We start from the raw sequence: 20,913 nt of genomic DNA on the forward strand, positions 1-20,913 counted from the left end.
ATTGAAAACCATTGTCCTGGATTTAAAGTCAAAGAGAAGCAAGGAGATTAGTCAAAATGTTGATAAAATTGGAAATCTGTGAATATGAATTTGGATACGGCACATGTGAAGCTATACTTGGATATAACATGTGAATTTTTCCGTATATATGAAATAAATACTTGTCCTTAGTTTGAAAAAGTACATAAAATCATTAAAGAAAAAAAAAATGTATATATAATATATATAATTTTGTATCACCGAAGAAAATCTATATCAATAAAATTATGGATAAGTATAAATGGAAAATGTGTTTTTGGAATTTTATATGTTAGGTCGGGGATTTGAAATCTGAAGTCACTAAATTTAGAAGAGTTTTATATAATTATAGAAAATTTTTTGCCTACATGTGGTATATGATAGGTAGTCCTATATCAAGCCAATCAATATATATATATATATATATATATTAAATGTTATTTTTTTTTTTCTTGGTATATAGTTTGAAATTTCATCGTTTAAACTAAAATATTATTTGTAATTGATTTAGTATATATGTGAATGTATACACCGAATATAAACAAGTATAATTACAATGTTATGTCACTATATATATATTGATCAAAGTATGAAAATATAGTATTTTTACGCAAATCTTGTATGTTAGATTAATATTTGAAACCTGAAATTGTTGATCCTAAAAAAAAAATCTAAACGGACAGTTTTATCTGAATACACTCTGTCTAGTATTGCTAAATCCAAGGAGATAAAAGTGAATTAATGTATTATTATTAGTATTGTTATTATTATTAATATAAATTATAATTTCAATATTTCGTGCTCCTCACAGTTACCTTTTCGGAGCCAAGATTATATTGTCATGCAATCAGCAAGTGGCTCACATCATGGCAATTTTCTCACGCTTTGTTGGAAATTTCTTTTTATTACAGTTTTACCCTCTATCATCGTGTGCAAAAAGGCGAACACAACATTATGAATTATGATGCACTTAAACGGAATTAGGACCATTGATCATGTGGACCAATCTACCATGGATTATAAAGGGTTAGTTAACGGTTTTGACTTTTGAGTTCTTCAAGTTAATTCGAATCATTAACTCTGTAACTAATATTCCATCATTGCATGGAACCATCAGTCATGTAATGTTAGTAACCTCTGTTTTTATTCTTTGTGAAATGTCGAAAACACCTCTGCTATTATCCTAAATAGGTAATTTTTGATAATGTACTATTTCAATTTCAAATATCATATATTGTAAATGACTGTTACATTTGATAACATAATCCTTAAAGAGTTACTTCTATAAAAAAAAAAAAAAACTTACCATTTAAATCATTTGAATTAGTTCAGAGACAGAGGAATGGAGTACTGAGAGGAGTGTGCTTCCAGTTTAGAATGACAATTCATCACTATGCAAAAGCCTTTTACTAATTTAAAGCTTCTCAATTCTCAATATATATCACTCTCATTTTATGTTTAGCCCATGTAAAATTCCTAACATAAATTAATATGTCTAAGTTAGCTCCTCCTCCGGCGGAGATGTTATAAATATAGCCACCAAATTTGGTATATACTGTTGTAATAACTGCTGTTTGTCTTGAGTTGATTTGTTTGATTGTGGAGGTAAGATTATTATACAATATAGAGAGTGAAAATAAAGGCCCACAAAACCCATCAAACACGAAGCCGATGATCTTACCTTGATATACACGCGAGAGACAGGAAAATTCCTTAAGCACTTTTACTCAATTGCATCTTTACAAAATGAAAAAGAAAAGGTTTAGATTTGTTTTTGGTTTTGGTAAGCAGAAACCATGGCGGGTTTTTTAAGTTCAATCTATTATACTCAATTTCTGCAACTTTGGTGTTTTTTTTTTTTTTTTTTTACTTTGCATCTTTGGCTAAAGTTAGCTGCAGCCAAGAAGCAGGGCAGGCAGTCTTGACCAGGCTTCAAATCTATGCTAAGGCATTTTGATTGACCATGAATTCCGGGTCTCAACTAGGTCAAGAAGACGATCGATTATCTCATTATTGTTTCTAATTTATTAATTAAAATATAAATCCTTAATAAAAAAAATAAATTAGGATGTACGTAGACAATTATTTTTATTTATATTTTTAGCCAATTTCCAAGATAAACCAAATTACTTCGGGTCCAAAGTTAAAATTTCAATATATATGCCAACAAGGTTCATGCTTGAGTTCGAGCAGTAATATATAGTTATTTATTACAAGTTGTTTGGCTGAAGGGAAAATGTGGGAGGTTGTTTTTTTTCGGGAAGTTTCATGTGAGGATTTGCTGAAGAAGGTAATTTCCCTACGATGGACGTAAAAGGGTGTACAAATATAAAAGAATACTTACATAATATATTTGTCATTTGTTTTTTCCAATTAGCTAATACTGCAATTACTAAAAGTCTGTCCGAGAAGGAGGAAACAGTCAAAAAAATAATAGTATCAAGAAAATAATAGAAAGGGATGGTAAAAGAAAATGGTTTATGAGTTCACAAATAATAATCAAATTATTGAAAAGGAAAAAATGAAAGAAATCTTATTTATCTTTGCATGAAAAAAAAAAAAAAAAAGAATAAAGCTTTAATGCAGAAAAACAACAAATTTGTGTAAGTTTCTAAATTAAAGGAGAAATTTCTGCACATAAATGAGAGATAGTGGGAATCAAATTAAATAAATATCGTGAGGAATTTTTTTTTTTTTTTTTTTTTGACTTTTGTTAGAGATTTATCTCATTTTACAAAAAGAACAAATACAAAACATTAGTTTTTCTATGCCTTTGAATTTCAGACATCTCATTTAATTAGAAGCCTTGAAATGAAAATTTTCTTCTCCTATCAAAGGAGAAAAATAGAATTTGTACACTAAAAATTCATAAATCTCAAACTATATTCCCTTTCTGTAAGTGAATTCCAATATTTATTTTCGCTATTTGCTAAGAAGTATGTTCTAATTCTCATATGTAGAACCAAAGTTCTAATCTTTGAATTTAGATCTCCGACACGTCCTTATTGATTAGGTGTACAAGTCTTTATCAAGGTGGAGCGGGTAAACTAGATGAAGTGGGTTAATTAATTCAAATCATATATATATATATATTGGGGCTTTTGGCTGAACAATATAGTTGTGCGCAGTAAGTATGAACAACATTTGTTAGGTGATGCATTACTATTTGCATGAAAGATATAAAAATGTTGGGGGTGAACAAAATCACTCTCTCTCTCTCTCTCTCTCTATATATATATATGAAGCATAAAAAATTTTTAAAGGATGAGAGATATTAATTAATTGTGGTTAGTTAAATTAATTATTCTCTAATCTCACATATTATTATAAGTAAAGACATTAATTAATTCAAGATTGAATTATTACATGAAATATGAATTTTGTGTTTATTCGTTTTGATGTATTAATGCAAAAGCAGATAATAGCTAATATCTAGGATTTCAATAATAATTAAGATGAACATATATAGTCATTATCTATGCATAACAAATAAAAAGCTAATCAATTAATTAAATTAGGTATATGCTTGATGAAAGATGAACATACATGTCATGCATTGACCCCAAATGTTCCCAACTACAAGTGTCATGCACATGGACTCAATTTTAGCCATGGAATTACACAATCGGTGTACAAATTTGCATAAGCTTAGCTAGCTATATAAATTCTAAGATCATCCCTTATATATATATATATATATATATATATATATATATATATATATATATATATATATATATATTATTTAAATTTAAAAATATATAGCTATTGTTGTTTTTGCTTATTGAGTTTGACACGTATTTTGGATTAGATGCAAATCTTATTAAGAAAGGAAGTGCATTGGCATTGGATGGATAATGACCATAGAACCATAGACCAAGCATGTGTTAACCATGTGGGATTGTGGAACCATATAGGGTACCACTTACATACATATCACATCATTTCTCTGTTGAAAAATACATATTGCTCTATTGTCTTCTAAATACAAGTTGCAAAATGCTTTATATCCACTTCTATTTCATTTCCACGGCCCTTCATTAGTTGGGATATTAAGGATATTGTTAAATAAAAAAAAAATTTAAATATTAAAATAATGATCCTAACATCACCCAACAAATATATAAGCGCATCTATATACAATTTGCATAAAATCTTTAGTAAATATTCGTAATTGAATGAGTGATTTACTATTTAGTTATTTAATTTTTTTAAATATATTAATTAAAAATTACGTTAAATTATATCCTAATGATAAGTATATGTTGGATCCGGCTGTAATTACTATGTGTATTTGTGGGAGACAGTGATCATATTTCATTGATAAATAAACAAAGAGTAGAATAAAAGGATTAAATAATATAATAAAAATAAAATTGATCGGCTAAAACCGTTACGGCCAAACAGTAGGTAACCATGGCTGTCAAGTGTGAAAGTGCAAAAATGAGGAGTGAAAAGTGGGTGAGGTAATTAAAAAAAAGAAGTAATGAAGCCAGCTAAGCTCAAATGGGACCCAACAATTGAACCAATGATGAAGCAACAACCACAGGTAACCGACCACACATGCATGCAGGATTGCAAAGAAAAGAGCACATGCCCCCACCCCCATCTCTCCGCTCATTAAGGAACATTTCACAAATCCCTCCCTCATTGGATTACAACTTTCATCTTTTTCTTTTATTTATTTATTATATATATATATATATATATATATATATAAGAAATTTATTTTTTCCTCTCTATTTTATTTTCTTTTTTCTCTTCCTTATTCGGAGACATTCTTCCCAGTCTTTGCTTGCGGAGTGATTGCCGGGCACTACTATTATTATTATTGAATGGAATTTCTAATTGTTGATTATTATAGTAATCAGCTCATCAAGTAATTCGTTTCTTGAATAATCATTCTTGATTGATATTTTTCAGAACAATTGCTTTTTGTTGATAAATTTCACTGTATATTTGAAAAAGAAAAAATTTATAATTATGTAGTTTCATTTTAATATAATATTAATATTTTATGTAACACATAGTATTTTTTAATTTTTAAATTTATTAAAATAATATATTTATGTCGTATTATAAATACATTAATTTATAGAAAATTTTGAATACCCAATTATATGGATTTTAAATATAAATTAAAAAAGAGAGAGAGAGAGAGAGAGAAAAAAAGGAAGAAAAGCGAGCGTGTGAGAGAAAGAACCCACGTGGTTGTACGGGCAGGTGGCAGGAGGACAACAATATTAACTGAAGAATCTTTTCTCATTGTTAAAGGAAGTGAATGTCTTATCCACAAATAAAAATCAAGGACTAGGAGGAGGGAGGAGGAGGAGGAGGAGGAGGCGGAGTGGGTGGTTGACATAAAGAAAAAAGGGTAAAATGTTTTGCTTTTGACAACTAGTTTTCTTTTTCTGTTAGGTGAATAGAGAGAGAGAGAGAGAGAGAGAGAGAGAGAGAAGGTGAAGAGAGAGAGAGAGAGAGAAGGTGAAGAAGGTCAGTCTTCGTTTAAAATGATGATTATGGTGGTAAAAGTGAAGGGCCGAAGGTCACAGCTTTTGTTTGTATCATTGTGTGATTCTGAAGAGCAAAAAATTACCAACATAATGTCAGAATTCAGACCCCACCTTTTCCAAATTGACTGACCCTCCCTCCTCTTCCTCTTCCTCTTCCTCTTCACTTTTGCATCAAAAAGAGATTGCTTCTAGACTCCTCTGCTTTCCAATTCATTGCTTCCTAAATTATTGCTAAGAAAATGACACAACTAACATTGCTGTTTTACAAGAAAATCAAAATAAAGCATTTGAAAATGTCGTTTAATATACCTTAGACTATAACTTAAATCGAATCTAACAAATGACTTGTCGTTTAACAATAACGTTTACCATCACAATGAGAATTAAAATTTTGGTAATAATGAATTTTGGCATTCTAACCTTGGAACTCAAGTTTTATGATTAGTTGAAACAAATTACATATCAAAGGCTTTGATACTTAATTCGAATAACCCTACTTTTTGCGTATAACTTCGATTTGCTTTATTATTTATCAAAATTACAATAAAATCACCCATATATATTATATTATAATTTTCAATTTCAAATCTAATTTGAGCTAGCATCGAATCGAAGAAGTTATTTGATATGATCTTGAATTATGGTAATTTCAAATTCCCATGTAACTGTAATGTTAAAAAAAAAAAAAAAAAAATTCTTTTTTTGCAGATGGGTTGGGAGAATTGGGTGTGGATTCTGCAATTTCTTTCTTAGCTTGGACTTTGGTTTGGGCGGTTAAATATCTTGGGTTGCTTTCTGCTTGTCCGCTATTGTGGAATATATTTGTACCCGTCTTTGTGTTTGGATGCTTTGTTTTGGTGGAAGTAGAGTGTGTGGCTCTCATGGATTGGGTGTTTGTTGCTTGGTTATTGGATATCAAAACAGGAATTGTGCTGCACTTTCCTGGGTACGGATTCCTGAAGACAGATTGAGCACAAGTTGGGTACCAATACATCTTAACATATATTAGATTCTTGAAAGCTTTGTTTTTACTTATTATCTCAACAAATTGCTTTTTTTTTTTTTTTTTTTTTTCTGGTTTGAGACGCTTTCATGTTCCCTGAATATATTTGGGCTAGTTTTAAGTATATATAAAAAGTCTATTAATTCGAGGATTGACGATTGGTAAATTTTCTCCGAACATAATAATTTATAGTAATGATAATAATTACAAAACAATATCTAATTAATAGAAATTTATTATCCTGTTAGTTGTTATCTTAACTAAATACAATATAGAACCACCTGATATAGTTAACTAACTAATTAATTAATAAGGAATTTCACACCTAACCAATAATCAAAATGGCTATTGACAAACAAAGACAATGACTTTATATATTAACCCCACAGTCACATGGGTTAATCTCTCTTTTCTATATCAAGCCCTTGATTCTTGTAATCTTAATCTTTCCTTTTTCTTTTTCTTTTTCTTTTTTTTTTTTTAAAAAAAATCTTTGCAGCACCATCCAAGCCAAGACATAGGAAAAAAAGTGGGCTACTAAATCTTGGAAATTTTGGTAAATTATCATTACACACACATTCTTAACACCTAATCACAATTTTTTGTCTTTGCTATCATAATTCCTAATATCAAAACCCAGTTATTGACTCAGTGCACTTTATTTATTTTTTTTTTCAGATGCAATATTAAAATTACTCTATTTATAATATGAAAGATCATGAATTCGAGTCATGTAAACAATTTCTCTACAAAAATATAGAAAAAACTACGAATAACAATTTTTTTTAAAATCAATAAAATAATAATAATAATAATAATTACACGTATTAATTCTCCTTAAATCTATATATTTAAAATGTTTCGTACACGAAATCACCTTTATATACAGGTAAGAAAAAAAAGTTAAAAAAAAGATGATAATTATTTGGAAATGCTTTTCTGAGCGTCAAGTGTCAACCTTAGCATTATTATTCTGTATTCGCTTAACCAATCCTTTTTTCACATTTCCATGGATATATATATATATATATATATATATATACCTGTCTCTGTTTTGACTTTATGATGGAATTGTTTTTCCTTTACTTTAGCAAACCATGTACTTGTTTTTGACCACCCATTTGCTTAGTAACAACCATTCCCATTCTGTTATTCTCCACAATAATAATAATTTAATTTTTAAAGTAATTTTATTATTTATTTTTTTCATAACTTAATTTCATGATATGACTTTAGGATCGAAATTCGATTTTAGAATGGACAGCAACTAAACTTGATTATTCATCAACTAAATTATTTTTTTGAATTAATTAAAACGAAATGACAAGAAAGCATTCAACAAAAATAATACATCAACCATATATTCTTTGTACATGTGGTGGTTATTCATCCATCTCTATGTATTTGGCTATGCTCTTACATACATATATTATATATTTAATTATATTCCTGCCTAAAAAATATTATATATTTAATGAATTAATCCTCCAAAAAAAAAAAAAAAAAAACCGAAAAGAAGAGAAGATTTGTAACAGTTGTCCATTTGTAGTTAGACACATTCTCTGTGTAGGATCCAAATACTATAATCTATGTATATAAAACATAAGGAAACAAAATCACGATTACTTATGGGATTAGAGACATGTATATAAATTAATTAAAATTAATTTGCACACTGCTCAGTGTCAACTGACATGTGTCGGTGTGGATTTGGATAAAGTTTATTGTTAATTCTGTTCATTTAATTTCTTAAAATAATTATGTTTATTTAATTATTATACAAAAAAAGAATCAAACATTTGTGGAGTTGTGTGTGCAGTCCAAATTAACTTATACATAGTATAAGTTATTTTTAAGAAAAAAATAATATAATCTATCGTTTTCATGCACACGTGTCTCCGTGCTAGGATTAATAATTTTATTAATTAAATTAATTTTTTTTTATTAAATTTTAAAATTCTTCTAGAGTCACGATCTATTTTGATTGTTTCAACTACCTATTATTATTTCCTTTTCTTATTATTTAGGCATGCAAGTTTTGCATGTCCGCATGAAACCGATTAGGCAAGAAAAATTATTATGTGTATGAATATTATTATTATTATTACAATCAATTATTAATTTTGTTAGTATATTTAAAAATTAGGTCGTTAAATTGGACCCACAAAAATGTCAACCCCACATGAAGGCATGTGCAGTCTAAAGTTATAAAACAGGCAAAGGCACACACATTACCACTTGCATTGATTGTAGCAAATAACATGCTCTTGTCTTTTACTATATTTGTAGCCTCTTACTTGCCTCCACGTATATAACCAAAATCACCAAATTCTAAATTCTATATTATATATACACGTAATACGCGTATCGTGGATTGGGTTTCCTTTGCCCCCACTAAGCTGCCACGTCCTGTTAGGTTTGCTTATTGTATTTCAATCTAAACTTGAAAATTTGAATATTTTCTGGGAATTTCCAGTTAGGTGTATAGTGAAATCAATATTCTTATCTTCCCCAAATTATTGGCCGGTCCATTTTTATATATATATTTTTTTATAACAAAAGTACTAAGTTGTCATGAAGCTCACTTCAATTTGGCTTGCTGTATCAAAATATTTCATATATTAAATAGTTTTAAAAGCGAAATTCGGAATAAAAATTAAATAGATTTTTCAGAAATATATTTTTCATTGCCCAGTTTTACGGAAGCTTGTTGAGAAGCCTTTTAAAACTTGCTATAAATATTATCGTTTTGACAGTTTCTTTTTGCAAGTCGAACCAAATGAGAAACGATCACTTCTTCCGACACAGTTAATTAAATTTTTTATTTTGAATCCAAAATATGAAGGAAGTAATTATTTTTATTGTTTAGTTCATATGATATCTTTCAACCTAAAGATAGATCCAGTACAAGGTGAAATGTATGTAGAGAAGATCGGGCCAGACCCCAAGTTAAATAACAAAATTTTGTTGATCTTTCAGCCCGCTCCAGATTAATTTTGACAGACTTTAGAATCTTCCAAGGCCCATTTTGGTTCAATTAGTCCAAAACTCAAGGCTCAGTCGACGAGGGGCTTAAAAAAAAAAAAAATATATATATATATATATATAAAGAAGAAATATTAAAAATGCCCCCACGCAGGATCGAACTACGGACCTTCAGTTTACAAGACTGACGCTCTACCACTGAGCTATAGGGGCCTCATTGAAAGCTTGTCATACATTTTTAATAATAACGGTTATTTCAATTTATTTTGTTTTCTTCCCTACCTTTATTTAAATACAATCAATAGTAGCTCAAGATATAAGTTATGAGGATATTTGTGTAATTTAATTAAAATTTCTGAATAATTATTAAGTCTAATTTTTTTAAGATAATCATTAAGTCTAATTTGTACAATATTAAAGTGAAAATGACATGACTTTTATTATTTTAAAATAATTTATTTTCTTAAAATTTTATCTGTTGTTGAACTTTTTGGGATAATTAACGGAGCAATAAAAAAAATGAGTTTGACTAAATTACTCTTCATTTCATTTAATTAATTACTCCAATTTGACATTAAAATTAGGAAAGAAGAAAGTTTATTTTTTCATTAATGTAAGAATAAAATTAAAAGAAAAGAAAGAGAAAAGTTACCTGATGTATCTTAGGATATCTTAAAAAATAATTATCCTATTTACTCGGATGAAGAAAAACTTAATTAATATTCTTTTATTTTTCAATGAGTGAGATAATTGTGGGACAGAAGATAGTAGTATTTTTAAAAAATAATAATTAAAAAATATAATATAAGATGAGCAATTATCTTTTAGCAACCGATTGGTTTATTTCAATTTATCTACTAATTAATAAAGTAAAAACTAAATTAAATCAAATAAACACTTTAGTTTTTTGTGAGAAGCCAAACTAAATCGACACAAGGGACAATAAGATTTCTTAATACACGAAGCTCTTATGCAATTTCGATAGGACATACGAGGGCAAGATAAGCAACTCACGAAATCTATAAGTTCCACTTCTTGCAAGCAAATTGCACAGAGCCTCGTCGATTCAGATCTGTACCCCTAACCCTTAAATCTCATGTCCTCAAATGAAGAGGTTAATGATAATATATCTTATGTTAGAAATCATAGAGATTAGGATACCTTCGTGTAATTTGAATGAATCGCATGAGAATCTGAATTCATGACAATGATTTTTCTTGGTAATGGTGATAACGACTCAGGGTTAGCAGAGAATAATAACGATTTAGGTTTATCACGGACATGTGCTTGTGATTGATAAGAAAGTTTAACGTTAGAGGTAATGAATAGCTTGAAACTGGACAAAGTATTGTCTTCAATAGGCTTGCCAATTTTCCAGGCAGAGACATAAACCTGATAATCAAGGTTGGATTATATCGAGAGAACCATTGATGTTAGACTAATTTTGAACAAGGTAAAGGAAAGATAAAGGAGAAGGAGGAGGTTGCTATTGAATTTGAACGAAGCGTTGGTAGTAATAGTTATATAGTATAATTTTCCATCTATGTGAAAATTATTTTTCTAAATCGAATTTATAGTCACGCTTATGAATCAAATCAATATCAGTAATGATTTTTTAAAAAGTGTTTCCGATTTTATCTTTTTTTCCCCAATATATGGATAGAAATACAATCGTTTTAATAAAAAATTTTATTCTCGTTGGTTCGGTTTATGAATGGTACCATAAATTCCGTCTAGTTAAAAATTTTTCTAGTGGAAAAGTACGTGTCATCTGATCCTACAAGGAATAGGACTTTTGGATTTCTGTTTTCAATACATTATTAAAAGTAATAACTAAACGGCGTCGTTTTTGCAGCGTAGACCATCAAGGCAATCTTTATCAGAGACATTATCGGCCTACAAAAATCAGTTGCACGGCTGTGGCGGGAAGGAACAAATCATCAGAACATTAGTGTCGTTAAGATAGCTGTACAATTCTGAAGCCCGAATTTTCTTCTTCACCAACTCTCCGGATACACAGTCACTTAACTCTTTCCTTGAAAAAAAAAAAAAACATCAGTTTCAGATTATATCCACAATTCAAACCCTAATTTCCTCGATATGTCCTTCCTGGATGAATTTCAAGCCAGTAAGCGATCTCTCTCCCTTTCCCTCTATTATTGCATGATTTTGTTTTTCACTTTCTAATCTGCGTATTATAAAGCACTATTTTAGGCAAGCCTTTTTCTCATTTTTCAATTGTGTGTTGTTTTGCCTTCAGTTATCCTATTCACAGAAAAGCTTACAACTTTCACTTTCAAATTGTTTAATAGAGGAAGGCGAATTAAAAAGCAAATTAAGATAAAAGAATTGGGTTCTAATTGAAATGTTATAGAGTATGATTGTTATTGACCTAATCCATGTCTTGTTTTCAAATGTTAATTGATTGAAGAGATTCTCTTTGGATTAAGAATGCTTTGTATCATCAATGGTGGAAGGTTAATACATTCTGGATTTGGTGCTTGATACTTGACAATAAGAATTTGCAAAAAAAGTCTGAGATAAGCATAATTTCTTGACATTTTCTTCATAGTGGTTTGTTTAGGACTCATTATTTGAGAATGTGTTATTGTATGTTTATAATAATTAGAGGAGTATTTTATATTTTAAGTTTGTTGTCTTTTCACCTCCTTTCTCCCTGCTATAATGCTTTCTGCATAGTTCTAACTTTCTTAGGAACTAAGATTTTGAATTACTGCCTTGACATGTGATTCATTTTGAACATTTTGTTTCATCATACATCAATAGGTGTCTTCTTTTGTTTTTTATTTTCAACCAATGGATGACTCTAAACTGGTTTCCTTGTACAGATCTGGAATCATTACCCAATATCCTGCAGAAGAAGTATGCCTTGTTGCGTGATCTAGATAAGAGTTTGCAGGGTATTCCTTTAAACTTAATACTTTTTTGGAAGGATTTAGTATTGTTTTACATGTGTGTATGTGTGTGGTTAACTGGATTTGTCATTTCAGTGTGTCTAATCTCTGCTTGAGAATGAGACAGGAAGGAATACATATGTATTCCCTATTCCCTGCTTTGCAATAGATTTTGTATTGTTTTCCTCTGAAAATCCTGCATTGTACATTTGGGTGCAACTTGTAGCGCATAGAATTTTTTTTCCCTTACACGCCAATATTCACACTTCTCCACTTCTGACTACATGCTTTCTCTATTTTTATCCTCATCTCAAGGGCAACCTTTTTCCAAATGTAAATGAACAGAAATCCAACGACAGAATGAACAACGTTGTGAACAAGAAATAGAGGATATTAAGCGAGGAGTTAAGGTTGGAAATATTACACCAGATACCTCGCTTATCAGATTCTCAGATGAAACACTTGATGAGCAAAAGCATAGTATCAGGATTGCAGATGAGAAGGTTGCATTGGCTGTCCAAGCGTATGATTTGGTATGTTTAATAACTTTTCTGTATATGATTGATAAGTCTGTCATGTGATCTAAATGGTGATCGACATAGCTTGCATATTTCATATTATTTGTATTTAGTTGTTAGTTCTCTTGTTTCTTGATTTTTTATGTTGGTGCAATTGCTGGTTATTCGTCAAGTCTCTCCAGTCCTTTTCTTGGTAGAAAGTAAATGGAAAACTTTTCTAGGAAACAATGGAAATGTTGAGAAACTGAAATGTTTTATAACTTTATCTAAAACTTCTTATAAATCTACAATTGGAGTGCTGATCCAAAGGTGTGTATGTCCTTGATTACATCAGTCATTCAATTGCATTGAGATAGACAGTCCTGATCCTTAGAAATCAATTTAACCTTTTGCACTTTCAGGATTATTGAATGCATTATATCTTTGACTGCTTTTAGTCAAGTCCTTCCCTTTCCTGCCTTCGCAGGAGAAGTTAATACTTTCCAAATGAAAGGATAATGCAGGATGTCAGTGCTGCACTATTTTCATATTTGTGTACATGACTTCATGTTCATTACTGCCCTTATTTTGGATGAAGTATTACCTTGTCAACCATGCTTTTTCTAATCATGCTTCAGGTGGATGCTCATATACAACAACTTGATCAGTATCTGAAAAAGTTCGATGAAGAGCTTCGACGTGGTAATTTAGTTTCTTACCTTTGTGATGGCATCCTATGTTAAAGTATCTCAACAAGTGTAATGCTTTATGGTTAAATTGGTATCACCAAATTTTGCGTCCATGTCATAATTTTATGTAATGATGTTTTTTTTTTTAATAGAAAGAGAGAATGCTGCAGCAACTGCTTCGCCTGGCTCAAGTGTTGATGGCAGTGCTAAATCTGGAAGGGGTGGTGAGAGTGGTAGAGGAGGGCGTAAAAAGTATCCATCTCTTCTAATCATGATTTATTATAATGTTCTTATTGATTACTTGACACACGATAACTAGATTAAAATTTTAATTTAAAATTTATTGTTACTTTCTTTCATTGGAAGTTCTTTGTTGAGTATTATTTGGTCAATGTTTCTGTTAGACAAGGTTTGGTTTGATCATAGTAGTTTTTTCATCCTGTGCCCAAGCTGCTTGCAAGCAGTTGGACAATTCTTTAACTTGACTAAAGTAGCTTATTTAGAAAGTTTGTCATTTATCATGGAAAGGAAGGATCAATCCTCAAAGGCACTCATTGAGAATAGATTAAATTTTAAAATGATTAAAGGTTTTTGCATTTTTAGTAAGTTGTACAACAATTAAAAAAATTTCTGCAGAACACGCCTGGCTACAGCAGCTGCAGAAGCAACAACAGCTGCAACTTCTGCAAATCCTACTGGTATGGAATTAGATTGTCCGGTGGATCCAAATGAACCAACCTACTGTTTCTGTCAACAAGTTAGCTATGGGGAGATGGTAGCTTGTGATAACCCCCACGTATGTAATAAAATTCTCTTTGCCTGTTCTCTTCCAAACTTTTTTGCAGAAAGTGCCTAATCACTATTTTCAAACCTGCAATTTGATGAGAGCCTCTTTTTTTTTTTTTTTTTTTTTTTTTTAACAGTGCAATATAGAATGGTTCCATTTTGGCTGCGTTGGTCTGAAAGAACAACCAAAAGGAAAATGGTATTGTTCAGAATGTGCTGCTTTGAGAACTCGCCGGAAAGGCAGATGACATGGAGTCCTTTACTCCGGGAATAGTACTGTGGATGTTTAGCTAAGATGTGATTTCACAATTATGTCCGCCCCCCCCCCCCCCCCCACCCCCCCCTTTTTCTCTTTTTCGTCTCTCTCTTTCTCCCACTTTTTGGTGAATTCCAGGTTTCAGGAATTTCGTTTTGTTGATATTATATGCATATTAAGTGATTTCAGCATCTAAACTGCAATTCTGTACCCTTTTAGTTGTAGTAGGAGAATTTCAGTACTTTTGGTAGATGATTGCTGCTTGCATTGGCAATAAACTTTTGGAGCCTAGATTCAATCCCATCTTGTTTTTATCTTCACTAGGGACGTTGTAAATGATTTTCTTCTCTCTCTCTCTCTCTCTCTCGCGCATGTATACATAATTGCAGTTGTTACCCGAGGTAGTTAGCATAAGGATGTTGTAGATTATTTTCTTTTCTCTCTCTCTCTCTCTCTCACACACATACATAATTGCAGTTGTTACACTGGGTAATTAGCAGTTGGGTACTAATAAGTTTTTGTATACCATTTGAAGACTAGCTCAGGAATTGCACGGGAGGGCCAGATATCAGCTATGGTCCACCTCTGAATTGCTTTCTGTTTCCTTCCCCGTAAATCTGCACAGAAGCATAGTTGAGCTGTTTGTTATTAGCAGTTGTCTAAGTTGCCCTTCGACCTGAGATTGCAAAACCCGCGATACCCAAGTTTGAGTTAGCGAGTGGACATATCACACGAGACACTATTGATACATTCACCTTTTGATGCACATGAACTGAAATCATGGCCTATAAAACTCATCAAATCCAATTACTATGATCGAAACCATCGAGAGATTGTCTATTGTTGCAAATAATTTAAATAGAAGTGAACTAATCCTCTAGAAATTAGAGTTCCTTCTTCATCTTTTTTCCTACTCTCAACACAGTTACCATGTGAACTGGTGGAACTGTTATATCTCGACAGCAAAATCTATCAAATAAAAACCAAAACAATAGAAACACAGATTACCAACCCACCAATCGACAAAAGGACCACATTGTTCTTATTGTAAGGGGACAAAAAAAATAGTCGTTACATGCCTTACAAACAAAAATCCAAGATCGTTTATCTTGAATAATCCAGTCCCCAACAACTACTACCTACAACCTGCGAACCTCATTATGAATACATGGATGCCTTTGGACCTTCACAATAATTACTCCCTAAAAAATGGACAAAAAGCCCGGTACTCTTGTTTATGTGTAGATTTGGGTGAATGTTCACGTGGATTAGTGTTTTCTCGAGGAACATCAGTAATCCATGCCCATGCCAGGAGGAATTGCTGCAGCATCTTTCTCATCCTTTGGAAGTTCAGATACAACAGCTTCAGTTGTTGTCATCAATGATGAGACACTGCAAGCAACGTAAAACAGAAATTTTCAGTCAGTAAGAAAAAATGACAACATAAAAGGGGAATTAGCAAACCAGTCTGAAGGAGGAGCTTATAACAAACTAGACAACACAAAACTTATTACAAGTTTATATGATCACCTTGCAGCATCAACTAAAGCAGTTCTAATTACTTTCAATGGGTCAATAATCCCTGCTTTCACCATATCGACATATTCACCTGGTAATGCACCAATTACCAATCGGCTTAGTATATAAATAAGCATATAGTTTCCAGTTACGTAACGAGGGAAAAAAAAAAAAAAAAAAAAGCACAAGCAAGGAACCATTACTGACCTTTGGCTGCATCATAACCAAGATCATTGTTATCCTGCTCCAATAGCTTGCCAACAACAACAGCTCCCTCCACTCCTGCATTACTTGCAATAGTGTGCACTGGAGTCTGCAATATAAGATTTTAATGTACGTTATAAGCAAAAGAGACAGCCACAAATAAGGCTTGATATCATATAAGATACATCTCAAGCAGGTATTTTCAAGCTTGTACCCTTGTAAAGCTATAAATTTCTTAAGATTAATGTACATAAAAACTATTAAATAGACAAACCTTCAGTGCGTTCTGAATGATTTGGACACCAATTTTCTGGTCAAAGTTAGCGGTCTGCAACTTATCCAACTCTTTTGAGGCATATAGAAGAGCAACACCACCACCTGCGAAAGAAGACCATATTACGAATTTTGCCTGCTGCTTTAAAATGTTACCGTCTTGTAAGGGAAACTCAAGACAGATAAGCTACCTGCCACAATACCCTCTTCTACAGCAGCTTTTGTAGCATTTAGAGCATCTGTAACCCTGTCTTTCTTCTCACCGACTTCAGCTTCACTGGCTCCTCCAATCTGCAACCAAAATTCCACTAACGTTAATCCCATCATTCTAAAACTCTATGCAGTATCAGAAACTGATGCAGTTAGAAGTTAAAGAGTTCGGCCAATACAAAAGCAGCTTTCTTTGTTTAATTAACAGAGAAGCATAGCTTTTTCTCTCCGCTTTCTTTTTTTTTTGGGTTTGAGCTGAGAGAAAAACATATCTTGTTGGTAACTACAAATAGGAATGAAGACAAACCTTGAGCACAGCAACTCCACCAGAAAGCTTTGCAAGTCTTTCTTGCAACTTTTCTTTGTCATAATCAGATGCGCTCAACTCTATTCCAGACCTTATCTGCAATAACATTGATAAGGCTTTACATTTAAATGAAAAAACATATAGAGCGTGTCCAAATATGACACAAGACAAACCTGTTCACATCTTTCCTCAATGGCCTTCTTGTCGCCAGCACCATCAAGAATGACAGTATCATCCTTGGACACCGTTATCTACAAGACAAAAACAATTATGCATCAATAGAAATAAATAATTTTTTATTAGAAAGATTTGCACTCAAATCTCACCAAACTACTGTCCCATCTGAGCATAAGGAACGCCATAGCTACACACCTAAACTACCACAATCTTCAAATAGAAATTTGACTTTACCTTCTTGCAACTTCCAAGCATGTCTATATCCACTTTTTCAAGATTGAGGCCAAGTTCTTCTGTTATGACCTGCAAAACAGAAAACAAAACTACTTGGTTATATGCCAGGCTGTGTAAACAAGGGACTCAAAAATAAATTTGGAAACTACACTCACCTCACCCCCAGTGAGAACAGCAAGGTCCTGCAGCCCAGCCTTCCGATTCTCTCCAAAACCAGGAGCCTTTATGGCACATACCTAAAGAAAAACACAATTTAAAATATTTGGACTAATACATACAATCTCAAGTCAAATGAATATTTTGGATCAATGTTTTCTCCAAACCTTAATTCCAGCACGAAGCTTGTTTAGAATAAGGGTTGCCAATGCCTCACTTTCCACATCTTCTGCCACTATCAACAAGGGCCTTTGTCTCTAAACAAAGATAAGGATAGCTAGTCAAGTCAAATACATACACAAGGATGAACAGAGATTTTAAAGAAGAAATGGACACATTCTATGCTCACCTTCAAAGCCAACTCCAATACTTTCACCACAGCATTTATACTCGAGATTTTCTTCTCATGGATCAGAATGAGAGGATCATCTAATTCCTGTGAGCATGTAGACATGTATATAAAACTAAGAATGCACGTAGAAATAACCATGCATGACGTTAATCAGAGAAATGATACTTAATAACATAAACAAAAACTGTGATTTGCATTATTCAGCCATGTAGAATTATTCAGCCATGTAGACATTACAAAGTCAAAAGATAAGCAGTAGGCAGTTAGCTTACACATTTTTGGTTTTTCTGGTTGGTTATGAAATAAGGGGATATGTAACCCCTATCTAGCTTCATTCCCTCAACAACTTCCAATTCATTATACAAAGTCTTGCCATCCTGTACAATTTTACATGAATTAAATACACAAAACTTGAGAAACGCATAAGGCCCTTTACAATCAAAATGTGTCCTTGTGGCTCTGAATTCTTACTTGAATTGTGATAACTCCCTCTTTGCCAACCTTCTCCATGGCCTTAGCAATTAATTCTCCAATTTCTCTTTCTCCATTTGCAGAAATGGTTCCAACCTGAGCTATTTCTTCAGATGTGCTTATCATTCGTGCCCTGCTTTTCAAATTGGTAACAACAGCATCAACAGCCATACTGATACCACGTCTTAGGTCCATTGCGTTCATCCCAGCTGCAACTGATTTGCATCCTTCCGTGAATATTGCTCGAGTAAGAACTGTGGCACAAGTAGTCCCTGCAACAAATAAAATAAAGATAGAATTGATCAAGGATCACAACACAATACAACCACAGGTTTCACAAGCTTACACTGGATTGACCGCATCTGAACCAAGACAAGCCAAATCATTAAAGAGCATATTGAAAAACCTTACCGTCTCCAGCAACATCATTGGTTGCATTTGCAACCTGTTTGACAAGGCTAGCACCAATATTTTTTACTTTATCTTTGAATTCAATGCTCTTTGCAACAGTCACACCATCCTTTGTCACTTTGGGGGCACCGAAGCTTTGTTCAATAACTACATTGCGCCCCTATGCACAACCAATCACCAGCCATTAGTTATAAAGAGGATACTGTATAGCATAAAGTATAACACTCAGTAAGTAAACAACCACAATCACACTTGATAAGGTTTCACTATCTGCTTATTAAAACAAAGTAAAATCAATATTAAATAAAGTGAAAATCAAATTGATTTGATAAAGTTTCAGCACATTGTGACCGGAGTTTGTACCTTGGGACCCATTGTGACTTTCACAGCATCAGCAAGCTCTTCAACACCCCTTAACATTAAAGCACGGGCTTCAACACCGAATTTGATGTCTTTGGCAGCATAGTTTCTGCTCCAACTCAGTCTACTTCCAATCTAGATTAAAATATATGGAAAAGCAACAATTAAGCCTCTTAAACGGAAACAGATCAAAGAAGATAATCCAAAATGTACAATCCAGAAATAAGTAACACCAGTAGAACTCACCTGATGGGAGCTATTCCTAGCGATCCTGAAATCCAAAAAACATTTGCATTAATATAAATCTCAAGCAATCACAAAATCAAAAATTTCTTTTTTGTCAAGAGAAAAAACTATATCCCATACTGATTTTAAATGAAGTGCTATTAATCCCACAATTTAAAAAGAGAAATCCCAGATCAGAAGCAATCAAAATCCAGTTAGCAACTAATGAGAAAGTGGACAGGAACTGGAAGTACCTAGCTTTAGAAGCGAGGCTAGAAGCGAAACGATACATGGTGTTCAAATTACAAACAAAGAAAGTGTACTTCCAAAATCGATAGGAGAATTGAATTGAGATGCAGAACGCGCACGAGGAGGATTGAAAGTGAAGAACGTAGGGCGCTTTTCTAATGAAAGAAGAAGACTCTAGAAGCAGCCTGGCAGCTTCTAGTTTCTAGGGTTTAGGGTTTTACATCCTTTAAATTTTTAAGGAAAAATATAAACTACCCGTTAAATGGCTCCGGATCTTATCCGGGTTACAAAACCTCATGGATCAAACCGTATTAAAAAACTGGATGGGCTTGAGGCCTGCTGTTTAAATTAATAAACAGATGGGCAATATCAAACTGAAAATGAATTTATTAAGGCCCAATTTCTCTCTATATGCTGCCGATAATTTTTAGGCGATCAATCGAATCTCCACGAATTAGGGTACAGTTATTTTCCATTATCCTAAGCCATTTTAATTTTTTATTTATTTATAGAAAATTTAATGTACTAGAATAATATTATACACTATAATATAAATATTAACATTCACCTAATGCATAATCTTTTTTGCAGCGAAGATAATTCAAATTTAAGGTGTATCTACATAAATAATTGTCGAATTGATTCAAAAATATGTTTTGACTTAATTATCTGATTCATTATCTCAATGTTTGTTTTATTGTTTTTATACATTTGGTTTGACAACCATGATAGTTGCATTTAAATTTTTTTTTTCTATCATCTACTAGTTGATTTCCATTCATATTATATTTAGACTATATTAATTTTATAAAAATAATTGTTATATTTTAAAAGACTAGATGCACTCTCGGATACCTGCAGTTATAGACTAAAAATATATATATATTTTTTTTCGAATTAATATTTTATTTATAATTTTTTTTTGAAAATAAATATTAAACACTATTAAAAAATTTTAGTTAGTATTTTATTTATATGACATGTTAAAATAGAAAATATCCTTAAAAAATAAACTAATATATTCATGATAGAGTAATGAGGGTATTGCTAGAGGAACAAGCCAGTGACGTATTCAAACATCCATCACAAGCTTTGTTAACACGT

The 20,913-nt window shown here is 31.9% G+C and overlaps 2 protein-coding genes and 1 non-coding gene across 3 annotated transcripts; 1 reads left to right on the top strand and 2 right to left on the bottom strand.

The window, feature by feature from the left end:
- Positions 1-9,660: 9,660 nt before the first annotated feature.
- TRNAT-UGU (transfer RNA threonine (anticodon UGU)) lies at positions 9,661-9,732 on the bottom strand. The gene has a single exon. It is a non-coding gene; the product is annotated as a tRNA-Thr (tRNA).
- Positions 9,733-11,412: 1,680 nt separating this feature from the next.
- On the top strand, positions 11,413-14,982 carry ING1 (RING/FYVE/PHD zinc finger superfamily protein). Its single transcript, XM_089723963.1, has 7 exons — positions 11,413-11,647; positions 12,369-12,440; positions 12,780-12,967; positions 13,570-13,633; positions 13,773-13,872; positions 14,257-14,416; positions 14,544-14,982. Exons 1-7 carry the CDS (start codon positions 11,620-11,622, stop codon positions 14,652-14,654), a joined length of 723 nt encoding a protein of 240 aa, XP_089580089.1. The 5' UTR covers positions 11,413-11,619; the 3' UTR covers positions 14,655-14,982.
- A 699-nt stretch (positions 14,983-15,681) lies between these two features.
- Positions 15,682-20,034, bottom strand: HSP60 (heat shock protein 60). The gene is made up of 17 exons (XM_012222277.4): positions 19,815-20,034; positions 19,582-19,606; positions 19,339-19,470; positions 18,976-19,135; positions 18,565-18,836; positions 18,366-18,470; positions 18,091-18,177; positions 17,909-17,998; positions 17,741-17,821; positions 17,586-17,654; positions 17,348-17,425; positions 17,175-17,270; positions 16,849-16,948; positions 16,659-16,762; positions 16,388-16,493; positions 16,193-16,271; positions 15,682-16,054 (listed from the first exon to the last, which is right to left on the bottom strand). Exons 1-17 carry the CDS (start codon positions 19,850-19,852, stop codon positions 15,952-15,954), a joined length of 1,725 nt encoding a protein of 574 aa, XP_012077667.1. The 5' UTR covers positions 19,853-20,034; the 3' UTR covers positions 15,682-15,951.
- Positions 20,035-20,913: the final 879 nt, after the last annotated feature.

This window comes from Jatropha curcas, chromosome 7 (genome assembly GCF_041381405.1).
Source record: "Jatropha curcas cultivar XTBG-Jc1 chromosome 7, XTBG_Jcur_1.0, whole genome shotgun sequence".
Classification (NCBI taxonomy): Eukaryota; Viridiplantae; Streptophyta; class Magnoliopsida; order Malpighiales; family Euphorbiaceae; genus Jatropha; species Jatropha curcas.